Raw genomic sequence first — 18,812 nt, 5'->3', positions numbered from 1 at the left:
AGGGTTTTCTATATATAAGATCATGTCATCTGGAAACAGTGAGAGTTTCACTTCTTCGTTGCCTATTTGGATTTGTTTTATTCCTTTTTCTTGCCTAATTGCTCTGGCCAGAACCTCTAGAGTGTTGAATAAGAGTGGTGAGAGTGGACACTCTTGTCTTGTCCCTGTTTTCAGAGGGATGGCTTTCAGTTTTTCCCCATTGAATATGATGTTGGCTGTGGGTTTGTCATATATGACTTTATTATGTTAAGGTTCTTTCCTTCTATACCCATTTTTTTGAGAGTTTTTATCATAAATGGATGTTGGATCTTGTCAAAAGCCTTCTCTCCCTCTATTGAGATGATCATCTGGTTTTTATTCCTTGTTTTGTTAATGTGGTGTATCACATTGATTGATTTGCGGATGTTGAACCATTGCTGTGTCTCTGGTATAAATCCCACTTGATCGTGGTGTATGATCTTATTAATGTATTGCTGTATTCAGTTTGCCAATATTTTGTTGAGGATTTTTGCATCTATGCTCATCGGGGATATTGATCTGTAGTTTTCCTTCTTAGTGTTGTCTTTGCCTGGCTTTGGTATCAGAGTGATGTTGGCCTCGTAGAATGTGTTGGGAAGTGTTCCATCTTTCTCTATTTTTTGGAATAGTTTGAGAAGGATAGGTATTAAGTCTTCTTTGAATGTTTGGTAAAATTCTCCAGAGAAGCCATCTGGTCCTAGACTTTTATTTTTTGGGAGGTTTTTGATTACTGTTTCAATCTCTTTACTTGTGATTGATCTATTCAGGTTCTCTATTTCTTCTTGATTCAGTTTTGGGAGGTTGTATGAGTCTAGGAATTTATCTATTTCTTCTAGATTATCCAATTTGTTGGCATACACTTTTTCATAGTATTCTCTTATAATCTTTTGTATTTCTGTGGTATCTGTTGTAATTTTTCCTTTTTCATTTCTAATTTTATTTATTTGAGCCTTCTCTCTTTTTTTCTTAGTGAGTCTGGCTAAGGGTTTGTCAATTTTGCTTATCTTCTCAAAGAACCAGCTCTTTGTTTCATTGATCCTTTCTACTGGTTTTTTAATTTCAAGTGCATTTATTTCTGCTCTGATTTTTATTATTTCCCTCCTTCTGCTGACTTTAGGCTTTGTTTGTTCTTCTTTTTCTAATTCTGTTAGGTGTAGTTTGAGATTGGTTATTTGGGCTTTTTCTTGATTGTTAAGGTGGGCCTGTATTGCTATGAGTTTCCCTCTCAGGACCACTTTTGCTGCATCCCATATGAGTTGGTACAGTGTATTTTCATTTTCATTTGTCTCCAGATATGCTTTGATTTCTCCTTTAATTTCATCAATGATCCATTGGTGGTTTAGTAGCATGTTGTTGAGTCTCCACAGCTTTGTCATTTTCCTGGTTTATTTCCTTGTAGTTGATTTATAACTTCATGGCTTTATGGTCTGAAAAGATGCTTGTTATGATTTCAATCTTCTTAAATTTATATAACCATGCCTTGTTTCCCAACATATGGTCTGTTCTTGAGAATGTTTCATGCGTGCTTGAGAAGAATGTGTAATCTGCTGTGTTTGGATGGAGTGCTCTGTATACATCTATTAAGTCCATCTCATCGAGTTTTTCATTTAGTTCCATTATTTCCTTATTTATTTTCTGTCTGGATGATCCGTCCATTGATGAGAGTGGGGTGTTAAGATCCCCTACTATTATTGTGTTGTTGTTAATATCTCCTTTTAGGTTTGTTAATAGTTGCTTTATGTACCTTGGTGCTCTTGTATTGGGTACATATATATTTAAAAGTGATATGTCTTCTTGGTGGAGTGTCCTTTTTATCATTATATAATGCCCCTCTTTGTCTCTCATTACCTGTTTTATCTTGAAGTCAGCTTTGTCTGATATAAGTATGGCAACACCTGCTTTCTTTTGTTTGCCGTTAGCTTGGAGTATTATCTTCCATCCTTTCACTCTGAGCCTGTGTTTGTCTTTAGAGCTGAGATTGTTTCCTGGAGGCAGCATATTATTGGGTCTTGTTTTTTAATCCATCCCACCACTCTGTGTCTTTTGATTGGAGAGTTCAGTCCATTTACATTTGGGGTAATTATTGATATATGGGGGCTTGTTGTTGTTATTTTATCACTCTTTTTCCGGTTCTTTTGCATTTCTTTTGTTTCTCGTCTCATGTGTTTCAGACTACCAATGCAGTTTGGTAGTTCTGTATGGGGGTTCTCTTAGTTTTCTCTTTCTTTATTGTGTGTGATTCTGTTCTGATTATTTGGTTATTGGTTACCATGAGGTTTGTATAAAAAATATCGTGGATGTGATAGTCCATTTTTTGATGGCCTCTTATTCCCTTAGACTAAGTTGATTCGATCCCTTTCCTCTTCCCCTTCTATGTTATTGTTGTCACATCTTATTCCTTCTTGTGTTGTGAGTTTGTGTTTAACACGATGAGGTTATATTTATGCTTGGTGCTTACCTTCCCTTGATCTTTGGTTTTATAATTAAGTGTTTGCTAATCTATTTTGATAGAGGACTGCAATTTTTCTGGTTTTGTTGACCTATTTTCCTCCTCGTTCAAAACTTTGAATCCCCTTTCTCTTTTTTTCCTCAGGGATGAGGGCCTTCTTGAGCATTTCTTGTAGTGGGGGTCTTGTGGCAATGAACTCCCTTAGCCTTTGTTTATCTGGAATAGTTATTATTTCTCCATCATATCTGAAGGATATTTTTGCTAGATAGAGTATTCTTGGCTGAAAGTTTTTGTCCCTTAGAATTTTGAATATGTCATTCCACTCTCTCCTAGCCTGTAAATTTTCTGCCGAGAAATCAGCTGAGAACCTGATAGGAAATCGTTTGTATGTTATTTTTTTGTCTAGCTGCCCTTAATATTTTTTCTTTGTCATTGACTTTTGCCAGCTTTACTACTATATGCCTTGGAGAGGGTCTTTTCATGTTGATATATTTAGGAGATCTATTGATTTCATTCACTGATATTTCCAGCTCCTTCCCCAGGTTTGGGAAGGTCTCAGATATTATTTCTTTGAACAAGTTCTCTGCTCCTTTTTCCCTCTCTTCTCCCTCTGTAATACCTATAATCCTTATGTTGGATTTCCTAATTGAGTCAGATATTTCTTGGAGAGTTTCTTCATTTCTTTTTAGTCTTAGTTCTCTTTCCTCCTCCATCTGGAGGACTTCTGCATTGCTGTCCTCAATATTGCTATTTCTTTCCTCCATATTGTCAGCTCTGGTGCTTAAGGCTTCCAGATTTGTCTTTATCTCCTCTATTGTGTTTTTCATCTCTAAGATTTCTGATTGGTTTTTTTTAATATACTTTCAATCTCTTTTGTGAAGAAACTCCTGATTTCACTGAATTGTCTGTCTGTGTTTTCTTGTATTTCATTAAGCTTTTTTATGATGGCTATTTTGAATTTTCTGTCGTTAAGGTTATACATTTCTGTGCTTTCCAGGTTGACTTCTGGGTGCTTGTCATTTTCCTTTTGGTCTGGAGATTTAATATATTTTTGCATGGTGTCTGTTGGTGTTGGCTTACCTTTCCTCACAGTTAAAATATATGGTCACAGTTTCCTCTTGCTGCCACTGTGTGGGGGTCAAGGGCTGTGTATTCTGGCCCACCTCAATCCATGGGCACTCTTGTCGGCCCCTGGCTGATCTGAGGTGTGGCTGAGTGGAGGCTGCTGGGAGTGAAGCATAGAAACAGCCAGAGCTGGAGCACAGCTAGGCTGAAGCAGCTGGGGCTCGGGTGCCAGTGGGTTGAATCAGCTGCAGCTGAAGTGCCACTGGGCCAAAGAAGCTGGAACTGGAGTGCACTGGGCCAAAGAAGCTGGAACTGGAGTGTGTTGGGCCAAAGAAGCTGAAACTGGAGTGTGGTGGGCCAAAGAAGGGAGAGCTGGAGTGCCACTGGGCCAAAGAAGCTGGAACTGGAGTGTGGTGGGCCAAAGAAGGGAGAGCTGGAGTGCCACTGGGCCAAAAAAGCTGGAACTGGAGTGTGGTGGGCCAAAGTTTCTGGCACCAAGTCAGCTGGAGCCTGCACACAGGCCAAGCCAAAGCAGCTCCTTCCACTTACTCTGGAGATTCCAGCACCTCAGTCCTCGGGTGTACGGCTGCCTGGGTGCCTCAGACGTCCCCTGTGTTGTGTGAATAGCTTCTGTTGGAACATGAATGTCCTTTTTGTTGTGTCTTAGAGGGGGAGAGTTCAGTGGGAGAAGCTCACTCTGCCATGATGCTGACATCTAAACCCCCTTTTCTTAAGGAAACAAAGCAATCTGGGCTGCACTGGTGCACAGAAACAAGTGCACAGCCCTCCAAGTTACAGGTGTCCTATTGACAAAGGTCTTGTGTGAATCCCCAGCAAGGTGCACGCAGCTCTTCTTTCCCACTCACCTCCTGGCATCGTAATGAAACTCTCCCAGCTGAGATGGGGCTGGGCACTCTCTGACCTAATTTTCCTTCCTACCTCTCCTTTTCTTCCACCTATTCCCTCTTGCTTGTCTTTGACTCCCCTGAATCTCGCCTCTTAGTCGCCACAAGATGTTTCTTGTGGTCCTCATCTTATAATGACGGATCCCCAAAATGATGCACATCCTGCCTGATCAGTCCCCCTCCATGCACACACGTTTGCTGTCTGCCTCCTCCAGCAGGAATAGTGCTTCCCAAAGTCTTCTGCCCCCCACCCCCTGCTCTCTGCTCTGTTCCTTTAGCAAGGTGACTAGCTAAGGGCAGATCTTCCACAAACATTTGTTGAATCAGGGGCTCATAACTGTGGTGATAGGAATGACCATAATTGTATATCAAGAGAAAGACAACCCCTGAGTTTTGAAATAATATTAAACCAACGGACTGTGTTATCCTCCTCAAAATTGCTTGAAAGTGCAGATATGTGCTTGGTTAGGCTATCGCAGTATTTAATCATTAATTTTCGAAACTGTAAAGCTTTTAGGCAGGTGTGTGGTCTCCAGGCTGCCAGAGTCCCCACCATTCTCCACTACTGTTACTTCCAGTGCTTTCCGTACTCAGGTGGCTTTTCTGGGCTGAGGCCATCTGCCTTTCCTTCCCTTGGCCTAAATATTCTGTTAGAATCTACCCAGAAGCTCCATGTATCTCCTCTAATTAAAACTGTTTTTTTTTTCCATAATTTTCTTACTTATTTTTCTATGTTAAATTTATAGTAAAATAACAGTGTTCTTAACTTCTATTTCTTGTAAGTGGTGTCTGGTACAAGATGAGTTAAAAAGGCTTTGTGGACTAGCCAGGCACTTTAACCATTATTTAAAGCATTAATTCTATGAGAAAATATAGCACAAGTGTGCTTACAGGTTACAATCTAAAAATTTAATAAATGAATCTAGGAATGCTGCTTCTTTGTAAATTAGGGAATGCCCAGACAGAGACTTTATTAAAATATTAACTTATGGAATCTAAATATAAGGAGATTCATCCATTTTTCAATTATAGGTAAAATATATTTTACAGATATAATTATTCACCCATTATACAAAACAGAAATAATCTGTGCAAAAACACATTCTTCCATTTGGTTCTAGGATTTATTTGCCTACTTTGGGACTCTAAACTTATGTTCTGACCTTGAATTCTAAAAGTTCCTGCAAAGAAAACTTGTTTTTCAAAAGAGAGTGGGTAAGCAGAGGTAGAGAGGAATTAACATTATTTAACTCTCTTTAATGCTAGGTACATTTTCGTATTTGAGTTTATTAAATTATGACGACCTATGGTAGTTGTCGTGGGAAGTGTGTTTCTTTTTTATAAATCCCTTATACAGATGAGCAAGTGGAGGCTCTGAGGGATTGCATAACTTGCCAGTGGTCCGTTAGCCAGGAACCAGCAGAGCCCGGAATCGGAGGCAGGACTGTGTGATCACTGCCCAGATCAGTGCTCACTGCCCTGGGGAGAATGGAGTCACACCCGCTCTCAGGACCTCTCTTGCCAGCCTTTGTCTGAACTTCTTTCCCTAAAGTCTGCTCCCCTCCATTTCCTCGCTTGTGGCCGTCTTAGCATCTAAAGACTTCAGGACACCCAGTTCTGCCTTCTTCCATCAGAAATCTCAGAGGAAGTCACTTTCTAAATCTCTCTGCCACTTGTGGCTATGAGGATGATTGTTTATGCTGTTAACTTATTAAATGTAAAGCGAGGAGGCTTTTAAGTGCTGGAAAGAAAGTGAAAACACCTTGTTCCTCTTAGAGTGATACATTAAGAAAATTACAGTGTGGCAGGGCCCCACTGAATGCACAAGAGTCACCACTGTCCCCTCCCCCACTTTCCGGGGAAGGAGCCAGCACAGGCCTGGGATTTCTCTGTGATTTTCAGCTCCGGACTGAATGGGGCCAAGCAATGTTGGGAGATTTACAAAGGAAAGGGCCAAGCGCTTCTCACAGGAGACAAGGAAGAGATATGGAAAGAAGAAAGGGAAAGAGGAGAAAGAAATGGAGGGAGACACTTTACTGAGTGAGCTAGGAAGGTAGACTGGTAAGCCACATTCTAGGATACTTAGATGTGCCATTCAGGGTTTTCCTTATGATGTTTTATTTGTTGAGTCTTCAGCAAAGATTTTAATTGTTTTTTTTTTTCTCTCTACTGAGAATTTTCTTTTGAATGTGCTGAGATGGGTCAGCAAGTGGCCCGTTTTTATATGGGTTACAACAGAAATCTTTAAGAATGTTATCGGATCATCTAGACGACATTTACCCCAGTGGGTTCCATGGAACTTGAATCCCAGGGCATGCTCCACAAAATAGGGCTTCTTGGTGAGAAAACATAGCATTCTATATCCCATTTTTGGAAGTTCTGAGAAATTCTGTAATAAAAATGAAATTAACTTTTTAAATTCACATGTTCAAAATATCTGGCCACAGAACCCTTTTGTAAGTAACAAGTGTTAATAACTCAAAGATCATGAACTCCATGGCACTCTCTTGGGTTATGCTAGTCTAGAACATTCCATTTTACAAATTACCTTCAATCCAAGTAGCTGAAACCCTATACCTCACTTCAAGCCAGCAAAGGAGTGAGGAAACTTTCCCAGCAAAGGAAATAGTCCTGCTTTCTTATCTTAGTACTGTGGATATTTTTCAAATGGTTTATATGTATATCATCACTATCATTTCTTTCACTGTCATCCCAGGCAACTTTTTTAACCTCTCCATGTCCCAATTTCCTCCTTAGCAAAATGGAGATAATAATAGCTACCCCATAGAGTAATGCATGGAAAGCACTTGACAAGAATGTTAACAGATGGTGGCTACTGCTATTATTAAAGAATACTCTGCGCTTTCCAGGAGGGAACGATATATTTGGGAAGATGAGCTCTGTATAAGTAGAAGCCATTATAAGGGTACTTCTATTACAGCGATGATCACATTGTGTTATTTATTTATTTTGTGAGGAAGATCAGCCCTGAGCTAACATCCGATGCCAATCCTCCTCTTTTTGTTGAGGAAGACTAGCTCTGGGCTAACATCCATGCCCATCTTCCTCTACTTTATATGGGATGCCGCCACAGCATCGCTTGACAAGCAGTGCGTCGGTGCGCGCCTGGGGATCCGAACTGGTGAACCCCTGGCCACCACAGCGGAGCACGCACACAACCACTACACCACTGGGCCAGCCCCCATGTTGTCTTATAATTAATTAAACTCCCTGGATCAGGTTATCAGAAGAGTCACAGTAAATGTTTGTGAATGAATTAGTGAGGTATGTAAGAAAGCCAAGTGAGTTGACCGTGCAGAAAGTTTTACCTGGTCTCAAAGGAGGATGAGCCAGAGAAGGTTTCATGGGGACAAGAAGAGTCAGGAGCTAAGATGGTGAGGAAGAGCCTCAGGGAAGTAGGGCAGGCAGAAGTGATATTTTGAGAATCAGCAGGGAAGGGACCAGATGTTTGGAGTAGAAGCTCTCTGTAGATGAGGCATGGTGAAAGCCTGAAGGGTGGCCTGGAGCCACTTTTCTGGGCCTGGCTCTTCACAGGCTGACCACACAGGGAACTAAGAAAAAGTGCCCCATATCTGAGGGCACCTCTAGTGGGCATCGGGCTGTACCAGGCATTCCCAACCTTCCCCACTGCCATGTGCATGATAGATGACACCAAGTGCATGACACATTCCCCGGTGCACTGCCTGCAAAGCCATTCTCTTTTTGCTCCACCCCCCAAAGCATTTCAAAATGCAATTAAGGGAGAATGATGTTATTAAGCCAGTAACCTTGAAATAACTTTAATTTCTTTTTAGGGAATCACTCATGAATTTCAGTCCTTTACCATCATTCATAACAAGTGCTTGTTAACACAGCTCACAGTGTCCCTCATGTGTGTTGCACATGGCATTTAAGAACCATGGGTCCAGTCCATTGTCAACCAGGACCCCTTGCCATCTGAGGACATTAGGTGAAATTCTTTCAGTGAGTAGCTCAGGGCAAGGCCCTGGCTGTTAACCAGGTGGAAGAGGGAGAGAATAACCATTTATAGAGCACTTATGTCCCAGACACCGAGTTACACATTAGATTCATTTTCTCAATTAAATCTCTTGACACACCTGAAGGGAAGGAATCGTTATTCATATTGTTCAAGTGAGAAAGGCCATTGGTACAAGGAAGGTATATTTCACTAAGGATGTTTGAAGAATTGGAAGTGTTAAATAGGGGTCTCCTCAATCTGAAATGCTCACTTTGTGCAAGGGAGTATCGCAATGTCCTTTTTAGGGGGCGCAGAATCTTTGATTTTCCAGTTCCAGGGAAGGGCCTTTGACTACTGCTCTTCCATTAATTCTCAGATGGTCTCTTTGTGTTCCAGCCTGCCCTGCAGGGATGTTCAAGGCCAGCCAGGAAGCTGAGGGCTGCTCCCACTGCCCCTCCAACAGCCGATCCCCTTCAGAGGCATCTCCCATCTGCACCTGCCGGACGGGCTATTACCGAGCGGATTTTGACCCACCGGAAGTGGCATGCACTAGTAAGTGTCTAGTAAGGGCTCTGGGCTGGAGAGTTTGGTTCCTTGACAGTGCAAGTGGTGGGGCTGGGGCTGGAGCAGGAGAGACCTCATTCTCTGATTGCAGTACAAAGCCAAAATGCTGGCTGTGGTGCTGAAACGGACAGCTCCAATGCTGGGCGTGCGGGGTCTCTCTTTCTGCTTAGTAGTACAGGGTCAAGACGGTTCTTTCTTACTCCCTTCTCCCAGATGGGAGAGTCTTCCTCCTACTGACACAAGACAGTTTCTTCCCACCTGATGGTAAAAATGCCAACTTGGAAAGCTCACTGAGTGCAAAATCAAGATTCACTAGGATATTGCAGCAATTCCTAGTAACTTCCAGTCACCTCCTCCAAGAAGCCCTCTTGAGCCTGACAGCTGAGAGTATTCTCTTTCTTCTTTGAGCTTCCTGTGTCTCTGTGAGCAAGCTGTCCTCAGATGTTCATAATTTTATTGATTGCCCAGTTATTCTGTACTTGCCTTCTCAGTTACCACATGAAGGTCCTTGTGTGCCAGGACTGTGTATTCATCTCCCGGTGTCCCTTCCAGTGCCCATTATTGTGCAGCATCTATGCCCCCGCCAAATGACAAGACCAGGGGCCTGGCTACAGCGTGTGTCTCTGAGGCAGAATTCTAGGGGCTCCATCACTCTCCCATTCTCTGCTGTAGAGGGAAGGGCAGTCATCCTACCAAAAGTATGTTGGAGGGGCTCTCCATTCCCAGAGTAGGATGGGGGAAGGGAATAATTTCCTCCCAGGCTTTTCCTGCATAATTATGGGGAGGCAGGAAGCACTGCCCTCCCTGCACAGCACTTTAGAGAACTTGCTCCTACTCCCCTAAGGGGGAGTAGCTGCAGGGTTGCAGCCCTGAAACAAGGATGATTTCTCTTTTCAATATTCCCTTTGTATTTGGAAATCAATGCTCCAGATTAGCCTCTAATTATACTAGAGCTTTCTTCTGCGTTGGATGCTGTTGCCTGACTCCCTGTGAGCAGGGACCTTCCCTTCACCTCCTTGGACCAAATCCCTTCCTCCCACCCCTAGGATAGCACAGAGGGAACGTTTCATACATACTTGCAGTTTGATGGACAGAAAAAATGACTGAGCTCTGAGTAGAAGAATTTCTTAATTCTGGCCTTGTGGTGTCTGTAACCTTTGCTGAGTAAAGAAGAGGAAGGAAAGTGTCTTCTAGATCAAGGTCCTGAGGTCGATCAATGCTTATAGATCTGAACCGATGAAAAGCTTGTCCTCTTGTAAACTGATTTTCCCCAGACCTCCCTCTCTAGTGGGTTGATATGAACATAAATGATTCCATTTCTGCAGACTAACATCCCTGTCTTTCTGTTGTGGTATCTCCTTTATTGATTCCTGAGGTTCCCCTGTGGGTCTCTGTGAGCCTGAGAAGCACTATTTAATGTACTTCTTTAGAAGCTGCTTAAGGCTGAATCACTGCTGCCTGGATGTCCAGTCCAAGGACCAGTCTCCATGATTGCCAAAGCACATGCCAGAATCTCACAGCTTCCCTCCTGAAAACATTCCCCTCCACTTCTGCTCATGAACCCTCTCCCACTGGCCAGGCTCCCTCTGCAGATCAACCATGCAAATAGAAGTCGGGGCCTCCCACTTCCCACTTCAGCAGACACTCCCTGAAATCCATCCAGCCCCAGGATAAGGTCACTTACAGAGAAGGTAAACTAACGACCACATGCTCAGAATGCCGATGTGGGGCTGTCCTCCTTGCTATGTGGCACCTCTCCCATCTATCTCTCAAGGCTTGTCTTCCAACCATTTGACCTGATGTATATGAACCAACAGGACTGATTCTTGAAATAAATAGGAACCTCCCAAAACCTCCAGTCTGCACATGGTAGACCCTCTCTCTGCTCTGCCTGCATAGATCCTGAGTCCACCTCACTAAAACGAGACCACACAGGCTTTCCTCTCCTGTCTCTGGGCCAGCTGGCTCTGGGGTTAGACACACCTTCCTCACCCCTGTAGTCCCACCATAATCTCCCCACCTCACCCAGAGTAAACCTAGACGTGCCTGTGTGTATTACTACCCCGTGTGTAGCCCTGTGCTCTTATGCCCCAAGACGTGGAATGCTAGAGTCAGACCAGAAATCAGTAAATGAAAACCACACTCGTCTGTGGTGGTCAGGCCTGAGAGCGGCTCCTAGGTGCCTTGTCCAGCTCCCGCCTCGCCAAGCACGTGGTGAGGGGCCCCAGAGGCCAGGCTGGGCAGCAGCACAGTGCTAGGCAGAACAAGTGTAAATAAACCTATTATTTTATTGAACCTCACTATATATTTGATTTATTGTGTGCCAGGGAAGTACTGTATGAAAAAGTCAATTTGTTGGCTTTTATAATCTCATTAGGGTTTCCTTTTAAAGCATTCTAATTGGAGGTGCCATCTGTTCTCTTAAAAAGGCATCACACATCCCCACAGTAAATAATTTTCAGATACAAGGAGCATATCTGGAGCTGTTGAGGCCAGGCAAAGCCCCATACCATGGCCTTGGGGGTCCTGGCTGGTTCCGCCGGTGGAGCAAGGCAGGTGGGCACAGGCCCAGCCCAGCTTGAGAGAGGGTGGGTGGGGCTGGGAGGGCACAAGAGCATGTCACTTTGCAAATGCAGTCCTCCATCCATCCAATCAGGAAACAATTACAGCCTGGTGGGGCACAGGGAGGACCCAGGCAAAGGGGAGCTGTCTTTCTAAAACTGTACAGGACAGTGGGCATCTACTGTGTCCAGGTCCTGTGGGCATGAAGGCAAGGGGACAATGTTGGGAATGTCTAAGAGCCTAGGCCTCGAAGTCTGGAAGGGCCTCAGGTTTGGCCTGTTGCCGTTGTCTTCAAATGAGATTAAATCAACAGTCACACTCTTTCACTGACAATATTGAAAATTTTATAAAGAATCTTACGATTTAAAATGTGCTTTTTCACAAGGCTGAAATACCTATAATCCACTAAAACTTAATATTTTTAATGAATCCTGTTAATCTCTTGGGAATAAAACATATATATTTATTGTATTTTTATAATGTTAAAAGTGTTAATTTATTCTAAAGTAACCTAAACATTTAGAATGCATGACAACTTTTATAGCCCTGGGTAGGCATTTCTTTATTTTCTTTTTAATCTCCTGGGAGAGCCTGGGATCCCTTTGATGTCTGAGAGGCCTTGGCAGCCCTGTGTGTCCAGCCTTGTTCTTGACAAGGTTCATGGACCCCGCAGGGGTTTGGGTCCACCCCGAGGCAGTGTCAAAGGGGCTTGTGGGGCTCCAAGTGAAGGCGGAGGAGGGTGGATAGTGAGCTCTGTGTCTGAGTGTGATGATGCTGCTGTTGCTGGTCTGTGGACACCTGGCTCCCTTCTTCCTTCTTTTTCATCCTCCTCGCACCTCTGCCAGACCTGGAGTTCTGGATCTGCTGCATACACACCTGGCTGACAGCCCCCTTGCCCAGCTGTAGTCCAATCCCTGCTCGTATTCAAGAAGAGGCCTTGCCCCCTGCAGGCTCTGGAAGGGGGGAAGAGAAGACTGAGGGCTGATATAAGGGTTTAGGATGTATGCTGCAGCATGTCGGGACTGCCCTCAAAGACACAGGGACAACCTAAGCCATGGATGGGATGAGGTGGGAGCTTGGGGGATAACTAGAAGCAGGTTACAGGTGACCCCCACCCCTCCCTGCTAATAAAACCCTCTGAATGAATCCAGGCTACATGGATGGTGGAGACTACCCTTATTATGGAGATACCAAAGGGCCAGTGGCAGCAGGGGAAAGGGAGAGAGATGAAGGGTAAGGCGCAGCCCCACCAGCCCAGAGGGGTTGTGAAGGTTGTTGAGCTTTGGGCTTACTAAGCTTCAGCTGAGGAAGATGCCACCTTCCTCCTCCTGCTGCCTCCCTGGGCCACTGCCCAGAGGCCCTGAGGCTCCCTGGGGAGTCCTGGCATCCCCAAATGGCCCCAGTCCTGGGTGGGTCCTGGGAAAGCTGATTGAATCATCAATTGCGTGTAGCGGTTGGAAGGTGGGCTTTGGCGCTTCACGGACAGAAGTCTGAATCTTTGTCTCTTACCTTCTTTGTGACTTTGGGCTAATTTCTTCACTTTCTTGCCTTCTGTCATTTTATTCTCACAACCTCGTAGTGATGTATGTCTTTCTGGATTGTTATGAGGATTAAGCAAAATAGTACTATGGAATCTTTGGCGCAGCGCCTGGTTCATAGTAAACGCTCAGTCAATGTTAGAACTTGCTTTGGTTACATCCCTGGAAAGTGTGAAGATTGCAGCAGATATGGAAGCTTCCAGCATGATAGGATGTTGGAGATCTAAAAATAAAAGTGACGTCCTCAGGAGGAGTCCAGGCGATGCCGCCCTTGAGCATCACGGCAGCATCCATCGTGTGGCCCCAGACCACACGGTCACCTTGGCCTGGAGATCCTGATGAGCACAACTAAGAAGGTGACGGCCACTGTGACCTGACGTGCCGTGCGGGAGAAAGGCGGTGCAGACCAAGCACCCGAGAACTCCAGATGCTGCCAAGCCCTCTCCTCCTGGACTGAGAGGGCCTGAGAAGCTGAGCAGGAGCAGTGGCCAACAAGACTGGCTTTCAGTTCTCAGGGAGCAGGCCTAGGTGACTCCTCAGGGTCAGACATGCTTCTTTCCACAGGAGGGTCTGATGGCACAGGAAGTGTGACAGGGTGAGCCAGAGAGAGGCAGCTGCCAGGAGGGCGTGAGGAAGAGCATGGCAATGTGAAACCAAGCCCGGAAAAGCACGTCCTCTGTTTTAAATAAGTCCTGGTTTACTGGGGGACGAAATGGAAAGGAGGAATTTATGGAGCAGGTGAAAACAGATCATTATGCCTTATAAAATTGCTGTCTGTGAAAAACTATGCAGAAGGACTGGTGTAAAAATAATTACCTTTTTACATTTCTGACCACAAAAACCCTTTTTCTGTCACCCACATGGGAGAAACTTTGATGGATCACAGAGACAAGCTAGTGCTTGTCTTGTGTCTGTATTTCTTCTTCAAACGCAGTGGGTTTCTCTCTGCAGTTTTGTTCATATAAACGGAATGAAGACGGGGCTCCAGAGGTCATTGTCTTGTCCCCTGGGCCCTCGTGCTATCCCCTCACATGAGGGGCACAATGCTGGCCAGTCCTCTGGGGTCTCCCGGAGACCACCCCTGACCTCCCTCCTGATTCACACAGCTGAGCGCCAAGGCAGGGACTTTGGGTGTGGATCACAGTGGGGTGACCTGGGGCATGTGACAGCCTCTGTGGACAGGAGCTGCTCAGAACTGGGCATGATGGCAGTCAAATTAGGAGGTTGTGAGAATTAAATGACAGAATGTCAGTGAAGCCCCAGGATGAAAACTCACGTCTGTCTGCCTCCAATGCCACGACCTCACACATAGTGGGAGCTAAAATTTGGTAGCTCTCAGGAGGATGTTGCGGACCCTCGACGCAAGATGGTGACTTGCTGTTACTCTCCCTCTTGGCTCTACCTCCCACAGAGATGCATAATTCTTCCCTCTCCCGTCTCTGCATACTCCAGTCTCTCTCCCTTACACTCACGTTTCATCCTTTAAGGGGCTGCCAGCTCTTCCCCTCTTTTATCTGAACTGTCCCAGGGCAGCAAGGTGGCCCCTGTGGCGCAGGGATGCTGCTCCTTGGATGGGCTGCCCGGGAGTGTGACATTGCCCAGACCCTGGTCTTCCCTGGCAGGCTGTGTGGAATGGAGAAGAGGGCACCAGGGCCCAGAGGGTGGGGAGAATGGATGACAGGAAAAGAAGGAAGTCCTCTGCGGCCATGCCTCCTGGGCATGGTGAGAAGTCTGTTTGGACATGAGCTCATAAGACTTCTCGCACGGGTCTCGGGCACAGGGCCTGCTGGGTCATGCCCCAGAAGATCGCCATTGGTGGGTTTTTCTTTACAGTGGTGGTTTTTACATGCAGTCCCTAGACAAGCAGCCTCAACATCACCTGGGAACTTGGAAATACATTCTCAGCCCTTCCCTAGACCTACTGCATGAGAAACTCTGGGGGTGGGGGATGGGGATGGGGAGGCAGCAATCTGAGTTTTAACAAGCTCTCCAGGTGATTCTGAAGCCGCTAAAGTTTGAGAACATTGCTTTAGAATTAGGTCATGTTTCTCTGTCCTCTGCTTTATGACCCCTAGGGACACAGGCCATCCAGCGAATTCCTGCAGACTGGAACCACAGGGCATGCTCTCCTCATCCTGTGTGCTAGGCTGAAGGGAGAGAGAGAGAAATTGAAAGGCTGTGAAGACTTGCATGGGGAAGGGGAGGGGTGTGTGTAGCGTGAGTGTGAGTGTGTGTGTGCAACTGTGTTTGTTCGTTTCAAGGGAAGATCTCACTCATTAGAACAACCTCACCTGCCCTGACTGGGTTTCCAGTTCCTTCTCCCTCTTGGGTGGTTGGAGCAGTGTGGGGACCTCCAACGTACAGCGTTAGCTGGAGCTGGGAGCAGTGATGGGGGAGAGAAGAGCCTGGAGATCAAGGAGCATGGCCTGACCTAGGTGGAGTAGGCTCAGGGAGGGCTGAGGGAGAAACTGAGGCAGAAGCAAAGTGACTGGTGGGGATCACCCAAGCTCAGACGGTGGATCAGGTGGGCAGGGAACATAAATGGGACGTGGGTGCCACCCTCAGATGGTCCTCCATCCCAGCAGGAAACAGGCCAAGAGGAAGCCTCTGGGGCTGCCACTGCAGGGAGGGGCCCTTTGGGCCAATAGGGCAGAAAGGCCCCCTTATTCCACCTGGGACAGGAATCCAGTATTGTAAATTGGGGACTCCTTGTTCATCTACATGCCTGCACTTTGCAGGTGAGCTTAAATACTTTTCAAAAGTAGATCTTTTCACAACTGTTTACCTCTGTTAATCTAGTGGTTGCAACATATTAAGAGCAGCTGCTTTACTCAAGCTTAGCCCTACCCATCGCTGACCAGGGCAGGGCTGCAGTAAATGAGGCTCGGTGTCCTTATCTAGAGGTGAGGAGCTGCTTAAATTTTACCCTGACATGTGATCTATGTAGCACATAAAAATCTGTCATTTGTGTTTTTGATGGGGAGGTAGTCTGTGTTTTGCTTGGGGTGAGATTCAGACAGGCTGTTTCACTGCAAGCCCGGATTTGGATGGTTTATACACCTGGATGCAGAATTGAGGCAGTGTGACTACAAGCTGAAAGCTATTTATAACTGTCACTGCTGTTTCAGGAAGGGTCAGCATTGCCGGTGTAAGCGTGCCTTCACACTTCTACAGCCGACAATTTCTTTTCACAGTTCTTTGACCCGAGTGGGTCTAACCCTTCAGGGGCCTCATACAGCTCGACGTGTTAAGCTCCTGGCCAGGCGTGGGCGCTGGCGTTTCTGTTTCAGCATTTCGTCGTAAGAGCACTGGGAGTCACAGGTTGTTAACATTCAGAGCAGCCTCCCACGTCCTGCCACCCAAACTCCTCCCCGTTGTCAGCCTTGTCTCTCCAACAAGCCTGAGAGATGGTCGTTCCTCTTTTATTTTTCTGGACGTTTGTGATGACAGACAGCTGATATGTTTTGCAGGGTGGCCCCATTCCATTGCTAGGCAGCCATCATCCATCACTGAAGGAGAGATCTTCTGGACTTTGGGCTGGGCCCTGCCTTCCTCCCCTCCTTGCCATTGGTCGACCATCGAGGACCAGTGTTCTGCAGGCCGGTGGTTCCAATGTTTGAGGACAACATTCTCATCCTTCCTTAATCACCTACTCTAGGCTAAACATCTATCATGTTATTTATTCCCCAAAGCACATGATTTCCTGAACCCCGCTGTCCTGGCTGGCCTTTTCCAAATCTCTCACATTTGTCCATAAAATTCTCAAAATATGCAGCCAGAATGCAACACGTGACCCCCCCCCCCAACTTGAGCAGGGTCAGTGGAAAGGTGATGGATTTTCCCCTGTGACTGGATCCTGCTGATTGCTCACTGTGGTTGCAGCCCCTGATACTGTGGGCTCCTACGGGACTTATTGGCCACTAAACAAAGAGTGTTTTTGTTTGTCCCTTCAGGAAATGCTGCCCATTTTGGTCTCTCCTTTTGTGTCCTTACAAATGTGACTTCAGTAACTTTCCCCTGTGGATTTAGGCACAGTGCTCTTTCAAGTATAGATCATTTTGAGTACTGATTTCTATCTTTCAAATGAGAAGTATTAGTGTAATTGTTGGGAGTGTGGCTCTGGTTTCTGTTCCCGGGTTCAAGTCCCGCTCTGCCACTTGCCAGCTGTATGGCATGGGGCAAGTGTGATGGCTTCTCTGTGTCTCCATTGTTTCATCCATACAAGTGTAGAGTGCTGGTGTCTGCACCACTGTGTTGTCAAGGGTATTAAATGTAGCAACCCTAGTTAGAGCAGTATTTGGCATATAGGAAGCATTCAATGAAAGTAAGTTATTTTATTTATTACTATTATTGGAGTTGCCTAACCCACTTTGATGTTATTTGCAAAGCAGCTAAAACCCAAGCACTGGCATTATCATTTAGCTAACATTTCTTCCTTTGGTACACAAGTGTCTGTGTACTTTTTTCAGTTACTATTGTTGAAATCTAGGTATGCTCTCTAACTCTTTTTCTCTGCAGGCTCATAAACTTTTAGAAAAAGAAACGATGTCACTTGGCCTGACTTAGAGACACATGCTGGTTCTTGTCACTCTTTCCTTGAGGCTCACAAAGCACTGATTTAACTGTGAAGTTACAGAATTAGGAGGGGATGGAGGTAAAATTTATTCATTTAATCTATTCTCTTCTCTATTTTGAAAATCGGAACAAAGCTGTCCACCCCATGGCTTTAGGACTCTCTCTTGTCATGAATGCTCCTTGGTGGTCACAAGCAATGGCTCTGACGTCAGATTTGCAGGCTCTGGTCCCAGGTGGGGCTGGGAACTTGATGGTAGCTGTAGCTCAGTGTTCTTAAATCTTCCCTGCTTCAATTCTCCTCCTCATTGGAGAAGCCAATCAGAAGTAAGTGGCTGTGCATCCTCTGTCCTCTGCCAGCATCTCACCTTGTCCCCAGGAAGGAGGATGACTTGCTTTTCTCACTCTGAATACTCCACACTGGTTAGAGTTATTTAGGTGCAGCGCTCTCTCCATCCACTGGACTGGAAGCTCTATGACATGCTGATCTGACTTTTTTTTAGCCCCTCTGTGACCTTACACAGCAGGTGCCCAGCACAGTCAAGTGGTAAGAGCCCTGCTGTTGGGGTCCGGTAGACCAGGGTTGACTCTTGGCTCCATCCCCCTACTGCACTGTGGCCTTGGGTAGGTGACCTAACCTCTCTGAACCTTTGTTTCTTTCCATAAAACGAGGATATTGTTTATTATTGTGCCAGTTGTAATGATGTATATAAAATACCTAACTCAGTGTCAGACGCATGGTAAGCTCTCAAAAATTGTTGTCTTTGTTTTGGCAGTTATCCATAAGGTTTAAGAGGTGAGTCTTGAGTCATATCTAAATTGCACAGTTCAAAATAAGAACAGAAGAAAAGTATGGGGGAAATGGGCATATTAGAGCAAGTGCTCCTGGAGAGCCATCCTAGGTTGGCTGAATTCTGACACCATCATCCCCCATCTCCACCCCATCACAATGTGATCAGAAATCCATGTATCATCTGTGCAGGCCCTCTTGGTCCCTCCTTCCTCACAGGTGGTCCCCAGATTAGACTAGGGTCCTGGTTCCCCTAGTCTCCCCTCCTCCATCCGTGTAGCTCAGCATCAGATCCTGATCCAATTCCGACACCAGAGGCCAAGCCCAAGTCCCATAGTGGGGTCTGGGAGTAACTCACTCCTAAACCTCC

The 18,812-nt window shown here is 45.6% G+C and overlaps 1 protein-coding gene across 1 annotated transcript in view; it reads left to right on the top strand.

Moving 5' to 3' along the window:
- Window positions 1-18,812, top strand: part of EPHB1 (EPH receptor B1) — a 429,979-nt gene that overhangs the window by 284,000 nt on the left and 127,167 nt on the right. The window contains exon 4 of the mRNA XM_004419346.3: window positions 8,813-8,968. Within this exon, the coding sequence (XP_004419403.1) occupies window positions 8,813-8,968 (156 nt within the window). The remainder of the gene's footprint in view (window positions 1-8,812; window positions 8,969-18,812) is intronic.

This window comes from Ceratotherium simum, chromosome 5 (genome assembly GCF_057802395.1).
Source record: "Ceratotherium simum simum isolate JZ-2026a chromosome 5, ASM5780239v1, whole genome shotgun sequence".
Classification (NCBI taxonomy): Eukaryota; Metazoa; Chordata; class Mammalia; order Perissodactyla; family Rhinocerotidae; genus Ceratotherium; species Ceratotherium simum.
Note: the sequence above shows the minus strand (reverse complement) of the source record. Positions and strands in the feature narration are given on the sequence as shown.